This window comes from Paramisgurnus dabryanus, chromosome 17, assembly GCF_030506205.2.
Source record: "Paramisgurnus dabryanus chromosome 17, PD_genome_1.1, whole genome shotgun sequence".
Lineage (NCBI taxonomy): Eukaryota > Metazoa > Chordata > Actinopteri > Cypriniformes > Cobitidae > Paramisgurnus > Paramisgurnus dabryanus.
In genome coordinates this window covers 33,481,264-33,504,284 of record NC_133353.1, presented here as the reverse complement: position 1 = coordinate 33,504,284, position 23,021 = coordinate 33,481,264, and the positions used below count along the sequence as shown (strand labels likewise).

The window sequence follows — 23,021 nt, the reverse complement described above, 5'->3', positions numbered from 1 at the left end:
AAATCCACCCATACGCTTCCACGAGTTGAATATATAAGAATATACTATAATATCAATATCTCCATCATGAAATGCAAAACATTGCCACATTCTATGCAAGTCATGACATGTCTATTTAACACCTCTTACCCCTTGACACTAAAGCAGGAAGCTTCCTGAGAGATTTTAATCTGAATTCTGTCAGATAGCCAGCGTGGCACAGTAAGACATCTCTCTATACTATATATCTTTGTTGGGAAGAAGGGCATCCCCCGTAGCAGCGCTGCCACAGAAAGGGGAGCTCTCCACTGTGATGATAAAGTAGATGACACCTGGGAGGACCGCACTTATCCATATCTGACAGATAAACCTCAGACTACATTCATTTACTCTCATTCACCCAACTGGGACTGGAGTCTGGGGAGCACGGGCGATTTTGTGTTTATGTTCGCATGAATTTAGGCAGCATAATTATGTGCCTTAGTAGATTCAATGAAATAAAATCTACACCGAAAAAGAAGATTCATTCAATTTACTTAATTTTTTATGGAAAGTGGTTGCAATCAATTTATTTAAGCTACATTTAAACAAAAGTTTTTTGTTTAATTTTTCTACTTTTTTTGTTTAAATGTAGCTTAAATAAATAGATTGCGACCACTTACCTTAAAAAAAATTCAGTTAATTGAATAAATAATTTTTTTCAATGTATTAAAAAATGTAATTCCTCTTTTCTAACGGAAACTTGAGTTGAATAACATAAAAATGTGAGTAATTTGGTAACTCTAAATGAAATAATCCAGTTAAATTTGTAAGAAGGAAATTTATTTAATAATTTTGTGTTGAAACTGCATAAATGATTTTGGTAGACATAAGTGATGCGCGAGTCAATGTATAAACAACCCGCACCCGACCGACGTTTTCAACTAAAAATTAAAAATAAATATTGTACCCAACCCGCTCCATGGCCCGCATTTTTTAAAAGTAGTAATTGTTTGAAATAGTTCATTGTCATCTTTATTTCAAAAAATATTTTTGGATGACTCGTAACCGCGGGTGGCACTGCATTCGGAGATACAATTTTACTATTTTTAACGCTATTTTATGCGTTTTTAAGACTTGAAAGTGTTTAATGTTTATTTATCTTTGAGATTTAGAAGAGTTTTTGTTTCTTTTTTGAGTTTTGTAGTTACCATCATTCAGAAAAGTGATGCTTGTGTATAAACAGTAGGTGACACAATGAAAATCATGATGTGTTAATTCACAATAACTGTGCCAGTACTGAGACCAGTTTCTTCTTACTTGCTTATCATAATGTGGTACATAATAATAAATATGTAAAGAAAAGATGTCATTTTACATGATTAAAGAAGTAGGCATTTAAAAGTACTTAAAAATAGTATGATTATTAGGATATAAAGTAAATATCACATATTTTTACAGTGTAATTTTACACTTACTGTAGTTAATTTACTAATATGTTTGAAATACTTAATTACTGAAATTAAATATTCATGCAAAAACTTGCACTAAATAGTTTTTATTCAGTGTACAGTATCAAGAAACTGTTGAGTTTTTTTTTTATTCAGCTCCTAATGTTGGTCAATGCCTCTTTATTGAATTAAACATGTCGATGCTGAGCACATGCAGGATTAATGGGTGTTTGTCCACTTTATTTAAAATGCATTAAATATTAAAATGCTTATCAGGACAGTTGTTATAGATTCGGGGCTCTCCTAAAGTATTGGAAATCACACAAAAACAGCCATAGAATTGGAAATGTGAGCTGTGACTTTCTCTCTTTCTTTTACTTATAAGTAGCACATGCATATTGGTAGCAAGTCAACATTTGTATGGGTCAAAATTATGGATTTTTTTTAATGCCAAAAATCATTAGGATTTTAATTAAAGATGTTTTGTAAATTTACTACCGCAAATATATAAAAAATGTATTTATCATTAGTAATACCCTGATTTTCAAATAGCCTAGTTGTATCTAAGCCAAAATTTTGTCATATCCTACAAACCATACATCGATGGAAAGTATACTTTATATATATCTCAGTTTACTGTAAAAATATAAATATTATTATGACTGATTTGGGGGTCCAAGGTCACATTTTATATTTTATAAATCAATCAAAGATCAAAATGTATATAGCATGTTACATGTTTCAGAGCTTTACATAATAATAAAAACAATAAAAAATAAATATAAAATACTAAAAACAAAATTAAGTGCGATTTACTCATTCCCCACCAGCCTTTTTTAAATAAATTTTTAGCAAAAAGCTGAAATAATTGCATTTTTGTCAAGTAATTTTGTTTGAGATGATTATCAAAACATGTAAATTAATAAATAATTTTTTGATTCAGTTTTTTATAAATTGGGTAAGGGCATCGTCTAGTGGATAATTACGGTATTACAGATAACCATAAAAACTCATCAAAAACACTTTTTTTCATGCAAATGTTTTCTCGTAATTTACGATTACCATTAGGCATTAGATACACTGAATAAAGTTAATTTAAAATCCTACATAAAACAACCACTACATGATCTAATGGTGTTTATTAAGCTAATATCTACTGTATAAGCAGGCAGGGTAGACTGGATTATACTAATAAACAACCAAACATTAATTTTCTCTTTATGGTAAATACCCCATAAATTATTTTTTATTTGCTTGTATTCTTCATCCCAAAAACAAACCAGGAAAGTAATTGCATGTTTACTTTGTAGTAAAAAACAATTCCAAAGTCCACCCCAATAACTGCAATGAATAAACTACAAGATGGAATAGATACGTGACCAGACAAACTATGCAAAAAGTTAATGAAGAGATGTTTATTTAACACGCAACCTGTTATATATTTCATTATAACGGGACAGGACACATCTGCAGTATAAAGTTCTCCTGACAGTTCCAGTGCACATTATAAAATATGACCATTACATTTACGGCACAGAGCCGTGTGCGCTTGGCAGCCAGTCTGCTCCGGGGCCATCTGGATTTAGTGACGGACCTCATCACCTATAAAAGCCTATTATTGCAGGCAGGAGCAACCGCATGCGGAGGGTGATATTGATTAGTCATGTCTTAGTCTGGGGTATATGGAAAGCGTAACTGCAGCTGTCCGCTTCTGCCCACCGGTGCCCAAAATGACACTTCCGCAATGGGGGGTCAGTCAACACCTGGGCCTTTCTGGGTCCTGAGGACGTTTTTCATCTATAAGCACAAGGCTCAGTGACTTTGACACATGAGAGGGTGACAGTGTTTGGTCTCTGTGGTGAGTTTACAGTCTGTCATAAGTTTGGGGCATTTTATACGATCAAAGAGGTGCAGAGCTCAGCGGTCGGTTATTCTTGAAGTTTATCTGAAACCTAAAAAACCCCAAGACAGCAGCTGTACTGTTTATCTCACTGGCTCATAAAACTCTCTCATGAACATTTTAATGCCTTCCATCTGAAAGCATGGACATATATCACATATATGGTAAAAATGGCAAGCACTTAGTGTCAAATATTTGTTGTATAACAGCCCAGTCTCACGAAATTTCGTTATATAGTCACGTATTTTTTTGATTCTTTTTTCGTGCTATTATCACGAATTTTCGCGTTTTTTCGTAATCGTATCACGAATTCCTGTTTTCGTGTGATTATCACGTATTGGTTACTCAACTGTTTTGTCCTATTTTCTTACCATTGTCGCTTCGGTTTAGGGTTAGATTTACATAAAATGACATCCCTAACCAAACCCAACTCTAAGCCTAACGCCAGGCGACATATAAAAAAATAAATCAGGAAAAATAGTATAAACCAATATATAAAGTGACATTCTAATGCAAGCACCAAATCTAACCCTAAACCGAAGCGACAATGGTTTAAAAATAGGAAAAAGCAGTTGAGTAACCAATACGTGATAATCACACGAAAACAGGAATTCGTGATACGATTACGAAAAAACGCGAAAATTCGTGATAATAGCACGAAAAAAGAATCAAAAAAATACGTGACTATATCACGAAACTTTGTGAGACTGGGTAGTGTATAACCATAGGTTTGGCCATAAAGTCATATCTAAATAACTAGTTTAAAGAACTTCCATATTTCTGAGGAGTCATCAGCATTATCAGCATGCATAAAGTTAATCTTTTCTCAACTTTTTCGTGCAACTGGACACGCCCCATCCGGTAGCCAACAAGCAAGCATTTGACGCACGTCAGAGGTGAAATCGCTTCTTGTGGGAGTGGCAAGTGCTATGCGGTTGTCTGTTTGCAAGATGGCTGATGTTGATTGTGCATTTATCGAGAGAGTTACCGGTTTGTATTTGGTAACCTTTCTATAGGGGGAAAATTGTTTAAAAACCAGCGGGAATGCAGCGGGTCGATAAACGTCACATGACTCAAAAGTGAAATGTGTATTTACAACTTACCAGGTTGCCCAATGTCCTCACTGACACTCTTCCAAGCAAGGTCCTTTTTATTCCTGTCTCTATAGAAATAAGACCTTGTGTCGTATAGCTCCGGGTGATTGCTCATGGAAAATTTCAAGGGTTTCTCCAGGTTGAACGAGTGACGGTGGGCGGCTCCTGATTGGTTAACGCGGCGCGAAAATCTGACAAAGTTCAAATTGTTCAACTCGGGCGTCAGCCGCAAATTCGCGTAAAACGCAAAATTCACAAAAAGAACCATTCGCGCGCACCGCGCCAGATGCTCAATCCGTGCCATTCACACAAACTAGATGCATGAATGAGGCGGAATTGCATCTATATCGCGCCGTGCTAAATCTCTCATTCGCGCCGCGAGACCTCCAGACATGTGTCAATGCGTCTTCACATTGACTTAACATTGAATTCACTCGCGCTTGACGCCTCTACCGCGGCTGGAGTAAACGCCGCATGAATGCAGCTTAAGGCGTATTATGCTAAAAAATGAGTTTTAACTCTTTCCCCGCCATTGATGAGTTATCTCGTCAATTAAGAGAAAACATTTGCATTAAAAACGTGTTCCAGATGGCACACTTACCCAATTTATAAAAACTTATGCAAAAGTAAAAAAAATATTTACTAAATTTAAACTGTGTATGTTTTGATATTCTTTCGGAATCTGATCTCTAACAAAATTCCTCCACAAAAATGCAATCATTTCAGCTTTTTGCTATTTTTTTTTATTTTTAAGAAAAATACCCATATTTAAGAGTTTACACTGCAAAAAAAAAAATATTTTCAAGAAAAATAATTCTAAGTATTTTCAGTAAAAATATCTAAAAATTCTTAAATTAAAATGCTTTATCTTGATGAGCAAAACGACCCAAAAATATCAAATTTAAGTGATTTTGTGCATAAAACAAGCAAAAAAAATCTGCCATTGGGGTAAGCAATTTTTTCTTGAATTTTCTTGAATTTAGTGTTCAAAATGTTCAAGATTTTTTTGCTTACCCCATTGGCAGATTTTCTTGCTTGTTTTATGCACAAAATCATTTGAATTTGATATTTTTTTGTCTAAAAAACTAGACTTATTTTCTTGGGTCGTTCTGCTCATCAAGAAAAAGCATCTTAATTTTAGAATTTTTAGATATTTTAACTGAAAACAAGACAAAATACTAAGAATTTTTTTTCTTGAAAATCATTTTTTGCAGTGTATAAGCAGAGAAAAAAAATAGATAAGGCAAAACGTTTTTTTCCCGTTTTGTTTGTTTATTGTTTGTTTGAAAGCAGAGGGTCTGTTCTTTCATTTAATATATTTGTATGTTTATATATTTTTAGAAGAACATTTTCCTAGAAGGCATTTTGTGAAACTTTTGTGAAAATCTCAAAAAATGCTTGCGGGCAACTTTTCAAAAAAAAAAGGCTGGCGGGGATAAAATTATCGACTGTACAAGGGGATAATAAAATTTAAGAATATTTTTCTTACCCAACTGGCACATTTGTTTTCTTGTTTTCTGCATAAACTAACTTAACTTTGATAAAATCATTTTGCTTTTCATGTAAACATCTCGATTTAAGAATTTCTAAATATATTAGAAAACAAGAAAAGTAAGAAATGCATTATTTGCAGTGTAGCTACAGTACATGCACAAAGAAATGTCCATCATCAGACATGAGGATCTACAGGTATACACTATTGCTGTGACAATGCTGTGTCATATCTCACCCTGGATGTGTGTGTAAACTCTTATTGATCCCTTCAGAGAGATGTTTCGTGAGAACACGCTGCCCGTCGTTTGATCTCATCCTCTGAATCCTGCAGCTGAAGCTGATAATTGGAGGCCAAGTGTTCGATTGCAATGAGAGCTTTGTTTGAAGAGCACAGTTGTCTCTATTTTTGTTTTTCTGCTCTCTGCATTAGCAGCCGGCGGCGTTCGGCGGTTCATAAAAATGATGGAGGTCATTCTTACAGTGCATTTGACAGTTGTGATTGTGCCTGGATCTCTCAGTATGTACTAAAACATCGTTTGAAGATTTGCCCCCAAAGATGCCCTTAAGCTGCATTTACATCCTCGGGTCAATAGCGACTATAAATTCTTCAGATTAGAAGCCTTTAAAATGGTAAAAAATGCATTTGTAGCAGCTTTTGTGAGGGGGAGGAAATCTGCTGCATATCTTTGATACAGTCAACATCACACAACATGAAGCAGACAATTTATCAAAGCTGTACGAAGCTTTGTGGCTGAGTGTCACGTAAATGCATAGGCATTACTGTGCATGTTGGAGCATGTGGACTGTCCACTTCAATTTACTTTAAAATAGGCAATAGAGATTCAGGAAAAGTACAGAATTTCAAGCTATGGTTTTGGTGCTACATACCATAAAATCTGTTTATTTAAAAAAAAACACGTTGGAGCTCGATTCCCTGTTAGGGGTCCTTTGCTGGTCCTGTACCCCTGTCCTCTTCTAAATTACAATCTATCAAATAAATAAGTAAAAAACAACAACATAATAGATCATCACATTTACTGCGGTGTTGAAGTGAGACCAGCTGCTTTGAGTAGATTATACGGCTTAAATCAGGAAAAACAAGACTCAGATATACATTTATATTTTTACTGCAGCTTTTCTGAATGGAGTAACGATTCAATGAGTATTATTGATATAATAAGCAGGAATAGAGAGAGCAGTCCTGAAACTTTGGAGCAAGCAAGCTAAAAACTTAAGCCTTGAAGCAGTTCGATCTTAGCAGCTATCTACTCAGTCAAGAATTAAATGTTTCACTTGCAATTATTGGGCTATCAAGTGCAACAGACTGTACGGTGTACATAGTGTGCAATGAGATCAGCTTTAGTGATTTATTGCCATTTATTGGACAAAATTGTATCAATTTTATATTCCCGTTTGACATTCTGTTAACATTAAGGAACTCTGCACCTATGTCAACTAACTCTCAGAGTAGCTGCTTAATATTTGATAATGCTTTATTTGTGATGATCAACCAACAAACATTCTACTAACTATGAAATGTCAACTTACTAACCCTAAACTATACCCCTAAAAGTCTATACTATATGTGTAGTACTATATGGGTTCAGGACTAACCAGCTCTTAAAATATATGTCTTAAAGGGGACATTTTCCAAGACTTTTTAAAGATGTCAAATAAATATTGGATATCCCCAGAGTATGTACGTAAAGTTTTAGCTCAAAATATCATATAGATGATTTATTGCATGTTTAAATTGCAACTTTGTAGGTTTTACTGTAGTTGGATGCAGATTAAGGGGCGGTATTATCCCCTTCTGACATCAACAGGGGAGCCAAATTTCAACGACCTATTTTTTCACATGCTTGCAGAGAATGGTTTACCAAAACTAAGTTATACTGGGTTGATCTTTTTCATGTTTTCTAGGTTTATAGAAGCACCGGGGACCCAATTATAGCACTTAAACATTGAAAAAATCAGATTTTCATGATATGTCCCCTTTAGAATATGCCAGTAGCATTGATTTGTCTAAGATTCACACCAGTAAAGTTTTTTTAAGGCATGTTTATAACCATCTTATTTTAACTAAGGCCTAGTCCTGGCTTTAACTAATTCTTGTCTGTGAAACCAGGCCTATATTTTTTGTTAAGCAGATCCAACTTTTCAAGGTTTACTTTAGTTTTTATTTTAGTTTCATTAATATTTTGAATCAGCTTTTATTTATATTTTTAGTGCATGTTAATTTTAGTTTAATTTTTAGTCATTTTTTTAAGCTTTTTTCAAACTAATATATGTTAAATGTAATTTTATTTCAGTTTTAGTTTAGTTTTATTTTGTTTCAATTAATAATTTTAGTGCCTCAACTCAAACTTATTTTATTTTATTTTTTGCTAAGGCAACACTAAAAATGCTAGGTTATTTTTAGAAAGTGACAAACCGAGCCGTTGGATTAAATTAACCCAGAAATTTTTATATTTCTCCCAACAATGTGTTAAAACAACCCAGCATAATTCAGCATGTTTAATTACGGGTTCATCGCTTTTGACACAACACTGGGTTGAAAAAAAAAACAGGATATTTAACAAATAATTTTGTAACTAAAATTTAGGCCTATATTTGATTTTATTCCAATAACAGATGTGTTTCGTTTTAGTTATCGATAACACTGGTTCACTGTTTATTGTTATATAAATGCTAAGTTTTAAAAATGTTTATGTCATACATTTTCTTTGGGGGGCACAAAGGGATGCACTGTACACAAGGGGGGCACATGTTGTTTTCTAAAAAAATCTAAAACTTTTGAATAATAAAAAACGTTACATTGTGTAATGTAGTGCTGTTGGTTATAGCCTTATTCTTCTGGGATTTGAATTTGAAAGAATTTATGTAAAATGAATGTATTTTATAAAAATGTCATAAAATAAAGGCCCCCCGTTTGAGAACCACTGCTTTAAGCAGTAAGACTATAATGGCACATGCCGGTACAATGCCTGTGCGTTCAAAAGTAGTCATTGTCTGATGAAATACATTGAAATTGAACATATTTTAATGTATTATAAATGTCTCGCATATCCACAAACAGGCAAACGTTGTGTCCTTTGGGGCATTTGCAACAGGCTTTGTAATCTGCCTTTAGCAAACACGGGCGAGCTGTAATTAAACAGATGCTAACAGTGCACTTTTAAGTAAGTAACAGTGCAATTATATAAAGAATAGCTTTGGCAAAAACTCTAAAGGACAGAATAAACATTATAAAGGTAAACACATTGATCTGAGAAAAAAAATTGGTTAAAATGGTTCCTAGCTTTCACTGATTCGATACTTTTTCAAAAAGTACACATTTCCACCTAAAGACATCCTATAAGTACTTCAGAGGTACATTTTGATACCAAACATCCATATATTAGCACCTCAAAGGTACATAATGGTACCAAATGTATACTGTACATATTTGTACCTAAATGATAAATATTAGGACCTTTTTAATGGGGACGTGTCACAATAATGTCAAATAAATCTTTGGTGTCCCCGGAGCACATAGATGAAGTTTTAGCTCAAAATACCATATAGATAATTTATTATAACTTGTTAAAATTGACACTTTGTAGGTGTGTGCAAAAATGTGCCATTTTGGGTGTGTCCTTTAAAATGCAAATGAGCTGATGAAGTGCAAACACTGATCGCAATGATGGTGGTTTGTTGCAATTCAGACTTAATTGTGATGTGAATTATTTTCTCTCTCTCTTTTTCTCTGCACTAAATGGCAGTGCTGTGATTGGATAGTGCAGATTAAGGGGCAGTATTATTATAATAAGGACTCCTTATGACATCATAAGGAGGAGCCAAATTTCAATGACCTAATTTTTCACATGCTTGTAGAGAATGGTTTATCAAAACTTAGTTACTGGGTTGATCTTTATCACATTTTCTTAGCACTGGGAACCAAATTATAGCACTTAGATTTTCATGCCATGGCCCCTTTAAAGGGTATCGACCCTATCGAGAGCACAGCGCAACGTCTAAATGGGCGTGTCCAAACCCATTTTTGCTAATTTAACGACGGAAAAAATGGTTTGTGCTCCGAGTGCATGGTCGAAAAGGAGTATTTTGGGCGTAACGTGCAATAAACCAATGAGAGTCTCAGCTCTCATCCCCTTTAAAAGCCAGTTGCGCTGGCACTATGTCTAATCCCTATTTAGATGACGGACTTTGTAAAGTGAAAAACTAAGCGGAGGAAGAAGATCCCCAGTTTAAGATTAATGTTAAATAATTGTTTTCCACTTGTATTGAAATTGTTATTTTTTGTATTAAAACCTTTAAAACCCGTTTTCTTTTAGTCATGAAAGTAAAAAAGTAGGCTTTTAATTGCTTTAAATGTATGGCTATCCAATATCATCAAAAAATAATTTACAAGTATGTAAGAAAAAGTTTGTGCTGTAAAAATACTTTATTTGTAACAAACAGGAGATAAAGAATTTACAAACGGCTCTCCGCATGTTTCAGCACTTGGACAGCGTCATGAGTTTTTTTTAAGCATTACTTAAAAATATTTCTCATCTCACCATATCCACAGGTACAGAGTCATCTTATAAAATAAATCTGTGATGTAGCATTTTAAAAAAAAACATTTAAAAACAGATACATTTGTTTAAAGAAAAGCATTTATTTAGCATTTACTAGGCTACAGGTGAAGCTGTTCTTTTTGTTTTCTAACGTCTCATAATCGGTACTCATTTATGTCCAAGAGACTCAATAATAATCTTTTACATTCAATCCTTTAATCTTTCATATTTAAAAGCATTTTTGTGCTGCTGCGCATTCATGTATGTGATAAGCAAACCCGCGTTGTTGTCCCGTTTAGGCTCATATTACTAATGTACTCTTTAAATATCAAAAAACAATATTGCGCCATTGACTTTAGACTTAAGAGCAGGTTTTTGTAATTGCGTAGTCTATTTTAGTTGCCTCAAAATAGCAACGCGTCAACAATGCACCTGAACACACCTCGTTCTCAGACCAGAACACCCATGGGCGCAAAAGGGGGCGCAAATGCATTTGCTATTTAAACGTGGCGCTAAACGTGAAAATGATAATTGCGCAATGTGGAAACTAGCAAAAGACACTTGCGTCGCGCATTGCACTGCATTGCGCCGGGTGTAAGATAGAGCCCTTAGTCATCAAGATTCACTTTCTAGCCAAATTATAAGAAAATTAGGTGTAATTTACTGTAATTTTTAATAATTCGCAGTACAAAGAGTGTTTTTAATGAAATTTACCTGATTTTCCGGACAGGATAGATTAATCCAGAAGTATGTTAGGACATTTAAGTCGTTTTTACAAAACCTTAAAAAAAAATAAAAACATTATTGGTGTGCATCTTGAGACAAAACAATGTTATCTATATATGTTATTATGTTCGTGCAAGCTGATTTCACTAAGGACAACTCAAACAAGCATTTTCCTTACGCCATAGAAAACCACCCCTAACTCTTTGGTTGTTGATCACTATACAGATTTGATTGATGATATCCCACTCGCTGGGTCATTTCTGCAAGATCTTGTCAGTACTCAAATGAACGGTGACTTTCGTCTCATTAATTGTCAGGAAGACAAAAGGTTTAATTTTAAGTACACTGATGTAAACTTCACACAACCTCTGGTGACTAGGGCTCAGCAGATCACCGACTGTTATTTGCTTTTTGTTTCAGGTTGAGCGAATTACGTTATTTATTCTGTTTTGCTCTTCTCAAAATCTTCACGTTTTGTTGTGTTAGTTACCACAGAGGGCTTGATTGAATATCACAAATTCTTTGCAGCGGGGTTGCAAAGAAACAGGGATGTCAGATTTGATTAAAACGATGCTTTCACGCTACACCGTTTTCTTCACTTGCTCAGTTAGTGAATGAAACCGCTTTAAACCTCTAGAAATACAGAGAGATTGGTGGAGGAGAGCGGAGGCGGCAGATTATACTTTTGCTCGGTGGCTTTCTGATTTTATTTGCCTTCAATTCATTTTGCCTACAGCTGAATCCATTCCTTGGCAGACTACAGGGGTGTGACGGGGTCTCTCTCTCTCGCTCTTAAAGTGACAGAAATCTCACCAGAAATCAGCGAGCGGTAGTACACTTCATCTAGCATTGAAAATAAGATTATCATACAAGTCTTTAAAATAATCATCATTATTGGTATGGAAATTATGTCTTGAGTAGGTTGTGTACACTTAAAAAATAGCTTGTTGGTTTCACTTAATAAAATTGACATCTGAACATAAACTTAATTTGTTGAGATTCATGTTGAAAATTCAATTTGTGTTGAGCCAAATGACTTTTAACCACAGCTAGTAATGGTGCATAAACACATTCGAACAAAATATCAAAGATTTAAGAGACAATCATATTTTCCTTCAGACAATATTTTGACTGGCGTTCACGACCACTAAAATATTCATGTAGGTATTACTGATGGACAGAAACTCATGAATGTTTCATCAAACGACGTTTCAGACAAGCGCTTTAACAATGACACTTGATTAGTCAAGGATTAATCAGACTAAACAGCGATTAAAAATGCATGCGACAGAAAAGCAGAGATAATCATTAATAAAAAATTACTAAAGGAGGTCTCTCTTAAAAATAACAAAAGTTGGACTTCGGACTCATAAGCAATGCCTAAGAGTCATCTAACCATGAAGTCATAAAGAGACTGAATTTATAATGAACAAAAGCACTCAGCGGCGTGTACAACATACTTCAGATATCAAGTGCACTGATCTGTCTCAGACTGCAGAGGTTATGAATCCACAAGACAAATGCAACTGGCAATCTGCCATCCTATCAGAGAAAGAAATACAAACACGTGGGTAGAAACAAGAAGCCGGTGCAGTTTAATTAACTCGCGCTGCCAGTTTGGAGCTGGGATCGGTGAGACAGATTTGAATCGAATTTAATGGCTTGAGATATGAAAACTGAATGAGGCAATGGAGTGATGGCAGGCTGGTGGGTAAAACTCAGAGCTGAAGTCTAAATCATTTGTGCCGTTTTGTCACTGACTTGTGAGTTTGTGCTTGCCAAGGTGTGTTATCAGCCATCTGGAGTCAAGTTAAGACAGAAATGATGAATTTTATTTTGACTTTTTTGGTCGCTGGACATTAGGAATGAATGCAGGCAACAGAAGAAGTTCTTATGGTGATTCAAGACAACAGCATGGAGCAAACTCCATGCTCAGATACTGCTCATAAAAACAAGGTTACATCCCATCCCTTGCATGAATATTGTACAAAATATATTACAATTTGGTTATTTGGTAACTACTTTCGTATTTGGTATTTAAAGTCTTTTGCTGCAAACATCCTCTAAGTGCAAGCAAAATCTCAACTTGTAAAAAGTCTTTGTCCTTTTTAGAATAAGGTATAGGCTTAAAAATTTGGCCAACATTCAAAAGTATTTGGTAAACCTTCATACAGGGAAAAAAATTACGCGTGCCATCGTTCTTTCAATTTTTCTTTCATGCACTCAAAGGACTTTGTGTGTGAGCGACTGCGGCTTCAAGGATTTTAAATATGGTTTAAATAAATTAAAACTATTTTAGCCTTAAGTTACTCTGTCTACATTCAAATATTAAGATTAGATGAATAAAATATCAATTGTCATATTTCTATTTCATTAATAGCTCAGACAAAACCATTATTGGCTCTGGTCTGGGGGGCAGTGCCCCCCCTGCCCCCCCAAACTCTGCTTATGGGTATTTCTGAATGGCCTGAGGCCAGGTTTCATCGGATTTGAGGTGAAAGTATTTGATGATTGTATAATATGTGCCAAGAGCTTGACGAAGATGGCATTTAATGGCTTTTTCATCTGAACACTTCATATAGAGAATAATGTACATATTACTACTACAAATTTTTTTAAGTAGGGGAAAAAAAGTAATCACATTTCTGCTAAATTTATTTGAGGATTCACAAAACATAAACCGCTAAAGATAAGGGATGCCCTTTTGCACAGCTACATTCTTCAGTTAGTCCTTCATTTACCACAAGGTCTAAATAAACTATTTTTGGTTTTGTCTACAGTACATCTCTTTCTCTGACCCCTGAGTGTCTCTTTTATATTGAAGAGAGTGAAATGTTTTTGAATGGGCAGTGAGCAGCTGCAAGTGTTGTCTGACCTCTTTGACGCATTCGCGATGGCTTTAAGTGCTCGCTCTTCTACGATTGCGTGGTGATGAAGAGCAGAGGTTCAAGTGTGAGCATTTCTGAGTCTTGCTTTCCTTTTCTCAGAGTTCACTATATAGTTTCCTCGAGCAAGCCCACAAACATCAGATTGTTGTGCATCTATTCCCTATGGGAACGAGCTTATTTATCGCTCTGCACTCTGCTGAAGACTCATTTACTCGTATCTTAAAAACCCAGAGGAAGTCAATAAATCCATCCTATGGGTATATTTTACACTAGCCTGAAACTCTGGAGTAATGCCCAACACCTATTTCAAATTCAGGGAAAGATGAAGGCCACAGAGTTTGCGTGGTTTACATTTTTGCATCACTGTAGATTACACTGTTACTTTATTAAATGCACCCTCTTTTAGATTTGGTGGGGAATTGTTACCATGGGTGTTTCGTAAAAAACAGACCCAAAGGGTCTCGTGATACACCCGGCGTAATGCAGCGCAATGCGCAACGCAAGTGTCTTTTGCTAGTTTCAACCCTGCGCAATTATCATTTTCACGTTTTTTGCACCACGTTGTTTAAATAGCAAATGCTTTTGCGCCCAACTTTGTGCCCATGGGCGGTCTGAAAACGAGGTTTTTCGAGGTAATGAAAATAGACCACGCCATTGACCAACTTAAACCTGGTCTAAATGGCGTAATGTTGTTTTTGTTATTCAATGAGCGTGTTAGTAATATGTACCTATAAATGGGACGACAACACGCGTTAACTTATCACAGATGCACACCAGCACACAAACATTTGAAGTTTTTTTTACCAACTCCCATTAAATTTTATAACAATATGTAAAGAAAAATGGTCCAGAAGCACTTTTTTTATAAACATTGGGATAAAATACAACCAACAGAACACAACCAACACACAGAAACAAGAAGTGTTTCTGGACCAGTGTTGTTTACATTCTGCAAAATGGTCTATAGAAGTTGATTATAGTAGAAATCTGATTGTGTATTATGCTTCATGCTCAAAACTAAAGTGATGCTGTATATAATGTAGTTGCTCAGGTCATTGTGTACAAACTGTTTTGCATTGGTAATTTTGTATTTTTTTTAAAACCATTTATTATTGTGTGTAGTGAGCTTGCTGTGAAATGTGAATTTCACATCAGGGATTAATAAAGTTAATCAATCAATCAATCAATCAATCAATCAATCGTAGCAAGGGTATATTTTGTATAAAATTATGTTTTTTTATTCCAAAAATCATTAGGATATTAACTTAGTAAAGATCATGTTATATGAAGGTATTTTGTAAGTTTTCTATCATAAATATATACAGTTTATAAAAAATGTATTTAACATTAGTAATATGTGTTGCTACTTCATTTGGACACCTTTAAAGGCTATCAAATTTTTTGCACCCTTATACATTTCAAATTTTCAAATATATCTGCAAAATATTGTCCTATCCTAACAAACAAACACACACACTTTTAATGGAAAGCGTATTTATTCAGCTTATAATGTTTAAATCTCTCAATTTATAAAAATGTACCCTTATGACTGGTCCAGGGTCACATATATCAGTGAAACTTTACTAAGGCACATTACATTTTATCGTGCTTGTGCCGAAATCCAAGCTGGGATGAGAAATTCCCTACTTTTCTGTAAAATACAGAGGAATTAGATGACTGTCATTGCTTTTGTTCCGCTCTGAAAACAAACAAATGAACAGCAAGAAAACAAACACGTCCTCGAGGTCTGGATAATCACACACAATTATGTAATTAATGATTTCTTTCAGACCACATTTTCCATTAGCTCTCCATTGTCTCTCTCTTACACAAACACATGTGCGCACACATGCACATGCCTGCACACACACACACACACACACACACACACACACACGCACACACACACACACACACACACAGGTGGAATAAAATCTGGCATAAAAGTGATTTGCACAGAAATACTGTAGTGTGTGAAATATTATTAGGAAAAACTTCACTGCGAGCAAACGTCTTTGACACAGAGGCAAACTCTATGACTGTACGACTCTATAAAAAACACTTCAACAGCAAATATGTTATTTCTTTACTTTATTAAAGTCTCACACATTCCACTGGAGCACACACAGGGACAAAGCATTAAACACATAAATAGCCAAATAAAAGAAGTTTAAACACAAAAAAGGACAGTAAATCTGCCCAGTCCAAAAAAAAATCAACAACAAAAATCTCATATTAGAGGTCTAACAGGTCAATTAAAGTGCTTAAATTCATTCCTCTACTATTCTGTCTACCAACAAGATGGCAACTGTTGTTTTCTCCAAGATTTAATGGAGTAAGGTTGGTAACAACGTGTGAAAACACGGCATGACGTGAACCGTACGGATAGGATTTTTATTTTATTATATGCTCTAAAAGGATTTTTTGTGATAAGAATCCACAGGAAGGCATACAGGTATGGGCAGCAATCGTAAGTGTATTTTACATAACAGTATGAGGTCTCTGTATGAGTGCATTTAGTTTTGCAATTTGGGAATCTAATGCAGGCTGTTTGTTTGTTTGTTTGTTTGTTTAATGGCGCCTTTGTGCAGGTCTTCAATGTAAACACTCTCCGGAGAACGGCAATTTAGAAGTAACGCGCAAACAAACAATGAGTGTTGCCATTATATACTTGGTTGACAGTGAAAACTGACATATAAAGCCTCATCACGTCCTGCAAAGTAAATCCAAAACATTTTGATCGCCCCCTGGTGGCTGGCTGCAGTATAAGTTATTTATTCCAACCTAAGTATCAAACTTCAAATACATTTTTCACGTTAATTTACTTTTAAGTGTCCAAGTCGAAAATGGGCGGGGCCTTGATATTGCAGCTCAACCTCACAGTCACTCCTCCAAATGATGTCATCAGAAGATAATTAGCCTTAATTTTTACAAAGAAGTCTAAAGGGACACATCATTCATCTTTTTTACAGTCTGTGGTTAAAATACTGCAAAATATGATTTTCTTACTTATTTTTTCTGAAAACAAGACAAAAATACTATCTAAAAATTCTTAAATTAAGATGCATTTTCTTGTTGAGCAAAATGACCTAGGAAAATATAAAATTTAAGCGAATTTGTGCTTAAAATAAGCAAAAAAATCTGCCAATCTAATATGAAACATTTTCTTGAATTAAGCGTTTATGAAAAAAAGTAAACTTATTTCAAGAACATTTTCTTATTCGAGTGGCAGATTTTTTATGCTTGTTTTAAGCACTAATTTACTTAAATTTTATATTTTTTGTCTAAAAACTAGACTTATTTTCCTAGGTCATTTTGCTCCTGAAGAACATACACTTTAAATTTAAGAATATTTAGATATTTTTACTGAAAACAAGACAAAAATACTAGGTAAGAAAGTCATTTTTTGTTTTCAGTAAAATATCTAAAAATTCTTAATTTAAGATGCTTTTTCTTGATGAGCAAAACGACCCAAGAAAATAAGTCTAGTTTTTAGACAAAAAATATCAAATTTAAGTGATTTTGTGCATATAAAAAAAATCTGCCAATGGGGCAAGCAAAAAAATCTTGAACTAATTTACTAAAAGACGGATCAAATTCAAGAAAAATGTAAGAAAAATGTGCTTACCCCATTGGCCGATGTTTTGCTTGTTTTATGCACAAAATCACTAAAATTTGATATTTTTGGTCCAAAAACTAGACTTTATTTTCTTGGGTCGTTTTGCTCATCAAGAAAAAGACAAAAATACTAAGAAATGTTTTTCTTGAAAATCATTTTTTAGCAGAGCATTCAAAAACATGACTGGGGTTCTAACTATATAAAGCTTAATGCAAATGGGCGAAGTGTCCCTTTAAAACAAGACAAAAAAACTAAGAAAATGTTTTCTTGAAAATCATTTTTTGCAGTGTAGCTCGCAATAATCTCTGCTGGCATGTTAATTAAACATCCAGCTCAATATTTCATTATGAGATGTCTATTAAATCTATTTGTATTTGGGTAATGGGCAAAGAAGACGGATCAGACTAGCTGCGAGCAGACACTTCACTGACACGAGCCATTCACCTCTGACCGCAGCAGACTGAATCGATGTACTCCTGCAACTTTCCATTAGCGAGACCGCAGCACATTACGCGGGACCTCTCCCCCCTTCAGACCCACAGAGATACAGAAAGAGAGAGAAATACAAACAAACCGTCTCGAGCGTTACAAAACAAGTCCTCAATTGATTTTCTGCTTAGTGTAACCACAGAGTTGTGTGAGAGAAACGCACACACACAAATATTCTTGTATCATTGATTTTCTTTAGGTGGATACAGACATGGGCGCCAATCTCTTCTTTGGGTGTGTCTTGAAGTGTCCACGTGAGGTGGGCTTAAGCACCCTAAGCTGCTTGCATTGTAGGAAGATGGCAGAAAAATCAATTTCGCTATAGATTAAACGTCTAAGGTGAAGTGATATTTCTTACGTTGAGGGTTGAACCGTCTGGTAAACTGTACTGTATATACCAGAGTTATGAAGTGCTGCATCTACAGTACACAGACTATGACTGCATTTTAAGGATTACTCCACTTCCATTAAAAAAATCTGGATTATTTACTCACCCCCATGTCATCCAAGATGTTTATGTCTTTCTTTCTTCAGTCGAAAAGAAATTATGTTTTTTGAGGAAAACATTTCAGGATTATGAATCTCCATATTGTGGACCTCAACAGTTTACAGTTTCAAATTGCAGTTTCGAAAAGGGCTCTAAACTAGCCCAACCGAGGCACAAGCGATCTGGCGATCGTCATTTTCACCCCCCACCCAAAAAAGTTTTTTTAAACCTCAACTTCTCGTCTTGCATCATCAAAGTAGTCCATGTGACTAACAGTGAGAATGTGTTAAAGCATCGAAAATACATTTTGGTCCAAAAAGAACAAAAATGACGACTTCATTCAGCATTGTCTTCATTTTCCGCGTCTATTGTGAAGCGCATGCGTGAGACTAAAGTCACATGAGTGCAGTGACGCAGCTGACGTGTTATCCTCGGACATATTTGCATTTTTTTTTTCAAACTTACAGCTTGTCTTTTCCTCAGACTGTAAACGAAGCCCAGGCGCACAAAAAAAACAGCTGGGGCGCACCAGATAACACGTCAGCCGCGTTGTACGTCATCCGCATGACGTGACTTTAGTCTCGCGCATGCGCTTCACAGGAAGAGTAGACAATGCTGAATAAAGTCGTCATTTTTGTTCTTTTTTGACCAAAATGTAATTCAAAATGTAAGCTCTTGGACTAAATCTAAAACATCTTAAACTGTGTTTCGAAGATGAACGGAGGTCTTACGATTATGGAACGACATTAAGGTGTGTCATTAATGACATTATTTTCATTTTTGGGTGAACTATTCCTTTCATTAGTATTATTCGACAAATATTATCTGTTTAAATTATTTATTATCTGTTTAAATTATTATTATTATTTTTTTTGTCTTATTATTATTATTTTGCTTATTATCATTGCTTCATAACAATATTATCATCTATATTTCCGTTTAATTTATTATTCATTTATTTACTATATCATTGAGCAGAACAAATCATTGTCACAATTGTTGTTTTTGTTTTTGTTGTCTGTTATGTTTTCGTTGTTTACTACTTAACTATCTGTTGTATGTTTTGCACTTATAATAAAAAAAAAAGTATTATTCCACAATAACAACGCTCCTCTTTCTCCACACTTGTAAACTTTTTAGTGGCAGTTTTCGACACGTCATGTGTGACCTTTCGACATGATTGCGTAATATGTAAGGTCACGCTGGCGCATTACACGGCTAGTGCAAGACGAGAAGATATGGTTTAAAATACATATTTTTTATTTTTTCCTGGCGAAAATGACAATTGTTTGGGATCAGTTAAAAGTGGGTTTACTGTTGAGGTCCACTAAAGTCAACTATATGGAGAAAAATCCTGGAATGTTTTCCTCAAAAATAAAAAAACTGAAGACTGAACAATGAAAAACGATGAAAAACAAACATCTCGGATGACACGGGGGTGAGTAAATTATCAGGATTTTTTCTTATTATTAAAGTGAAGTAATCCTTTAAATGCACAGGGGTGGCTTCTTGCTATATTTAAAATTATACTATGGATAGGTATTGTGCAAAAATCTTAAGCCATCATTAGATTTGTTGTTTTTGCAATGCTGCAATGACCATATATAATTACTTCTCAATCTCTTTATTAGAAAACAACCAGAAAATACAAGAAATTAAATAAAAAAATACAACCTGAAGTGTGAAGTGTTTAGTGTGGGCTCATCTTACACTTGAGCAATAACTGGAACCTGCATGATCTCTTAAACCTAAATGAAATTAAATCCTAGTTCTAATCGAATATTTTCAAAAAATCGACTTTAAATAATTGAAATCGACTTCAGTCTCCTCGAAAGAGGTCAAGATGTGTTTAGTGCCAAGAGAGGTCAACACTAAATACTTACTTTTAGCTGCCATTTTGTTCTGAATTTTATTTTTATTTTGTGTACATATTTTTACATTTTGTGTACATATTCCTGTACTTTCTGTTTGGATTTTAATAAAGAGATCGAAAAATATTGATGATTATTCAAACTTAAAACAAAGCTGGTGCTGGCCTACGATTTTTGTACAATACTGTATGCGTTTCTCTGTATATTTTTGCATTGCACTGTGAGTACAGTGGTACAGTATGTGTTTTCATAATAAGTTAATATAATCAAGGCATGCAACGAGCACAAAACCTTTAACGACTGACCATGCGGTACATGAAAACCTTACATATTTTTTTTTTAAACCTGAAAGTGAAAACGTTTTATTGAATGAAACCAAGACCGATGACTATAATTCCAAAAAGTAAAGATTTGCAGAACAACAAATTTGAAGATGACTGTGATCAGTCCGGTTAGTCTCAAAATTAAATCCTAACCTAAATATTCACCTGATACTTGACCATCAAGAACAATAAATATATTAACTGTATTGTAAAGCCAAACATACCTGTATACTGTTTGGTCTGTGTGGTCAAACCAATTCCCAAATATTTTCTGAAATGTCAGTATTTGCTCAAGTCTGTACTTATTTGTGCGTTTAAGTTTCTTTGCATTGCCAAAATCAAGGCAGAAAATCTTTCTTTCAGTAAATAAATCCTGCAGGATCGGCGCAAAGGGAGCAGCTTCATAAATGCATATAAACTGTAAACATTATTATAATGTTTAAATAATTAAAAAGCATCAGTACGTAATTTGGTATGCAACTAACAAGAAAAAAATGTGCCTACCACACGATTCATAATCAAGAAAAAGTACTTCATTAATGCGGGAGGCATGAATCTAATTAAAACGAAAATCTGTTGATCATAACTGAAGCCCTAATAAAACCACAAGCACCCGCTTGCATAAACACCACGTATAGGCAAAAAGATGAAAGACGTCAGAACAAAAACGAATTTTGGATGTTTGCTTTGTTTTTTATGCAGTAAATTCAGAAAATAAAGTGAACAACCGACTCACCGTGGTAACTTAAGGACAGCTGTGAATTGAGTGATGTGATACACTGAATCTTTTTATCCTTCAGTAAAGCCCCTGGACGGCACATCGAAAAAAAATAAGCACTTCTCAGCAAAGCTGCAGGAGATTGGTGATGTAAATGTCACAAACACCCATATATGTGAGAGCCAAATCTCCGCAGGTGTCCACAGGACACGCCACATGGGGAAATATCAAGACACCGAGGGTCTCAAATGAGCTCCACAGACAGTTTATGTCAATTACAAATAGATATCAAATAAAAATCCTTTGCGAATTTCCAATATTCATTAATATTGTCAATTAAATCCTTTAATCCATTAGGAATAACAACGAATGCCTATAAATGTAAATGTTAGTGGTTTGGAATGACAGATGACGATCTTAAATTGTGTGCAACAGAAGCACTGATTGTGACATACGGGAGTTTTGTTGCATAGTTAGACGCAATAGCTTAGCTGCTTTGTTTAGCTTTGAAGTTTTAAGAGTCTGCTAGTGCAAGCTGCATGCATTTAGGGAGGTAGCCTTACAGTATCTGTGTCTATGGCTTCATCTTATGCTCAGAGGATCTTTGGCTTTGCAAGACACTGAGCACACCTGAAGCTTCAGACACTCCTTCATTGGGGACCGTCTCCGTCTTAACCACCGGTGGCCAAGGCTTAAACGACAGGCCACGAGTCTCTCTCCGATTCCCTGAACTGATGCACGGTAAACCTCTGGTTGGAGGAGGGAGCGGTTTAGCATTGTGGTTCATTGTGGGTCCAGGCTTTGCCTCACTACTGCCCCCTACGGGCAGAGCAGGGACGGTAACCCGTTTGTGCAGCCGAGGACGCTGCAGGAAAAGAGGGCTGAAGAATGATGGTGTTGATGTTTGCAAGACTTTATTTGGGATCGGTCTCACGATTTGTGAGTCACACTCGTGGTTGTCTTGAATGCGAAGGTGGGTGCTAAGCAACAGGCTTAGCTCCTCTGGGTCAGGCAGGGATCTCAACTCCTGGCGAGGGACTCCAGTAGTGCTCGGAAAAGCAGGAGACCCCTCCCCGGCATCACTGCGGACCCCGGTTGGGACTGTTCTTGCTACTCTTCCCTGGATGAGGGAGTCGGGGAGGCGGTTGATGGGCTGAAGTATTTGAGGCTGTTGAAGACACAAGACAGAATGTTATAGTGTAGATGTGTGACAGCTGATGTATAAGATTATTTAGCAATCGAAAACAGGATTGAACCAAAACTGTGTGCGACTGTGACTGTGTCAGGATTTGTGGGCATGTTCGCTAGTATGTTTTTTAGTAAAATGCAACACACTCTGCACTGAATTCAACCGGGCATCATGACACAACATATAAGAGGCGTTTTGTATCTCTTGTTTCTGCAATGTAAGAAAAAAGTACACAGTTGTTCTGAGACCACAGCA

The 23,021-nt window shown here is 35.4% G+C and overlaps 1 protein-coding gene across 4 annotated transcripts in view; it reads right to left on the bottom strand.

Moving 5' to 3' along the window:
• ccser2a (coiled-coil serine-rich protein 2a) overlaps positions 1–23,021 on the bottom strand; it is a 170,021-nt gene that overhangs the window by 97,460 nt on the left and 49,540 nt on the right. The window contains exon 11 of one of the 4 annotated variants that reach the window (XM_065288213.2): positions 16,145–22,745. The exons of 1 other annotated variant lie outside the window; for it this stretch is intronic. In XM_065288213.2, coding sequence (XP_065144285.2) covers positions 22,152–22,745 — 594 coding nt within the window. In that variant the 3' untranslated portion in view covers positions 16,145–22,151. Of the gene's footprint in view, positions 1–16,144; positions 22,746–23,021 lie in introns of those variants that run through there. 2 more of the 4 variants (XM_065288214.2, XM_073812310.1) reach the window with 2 other exon arrangements.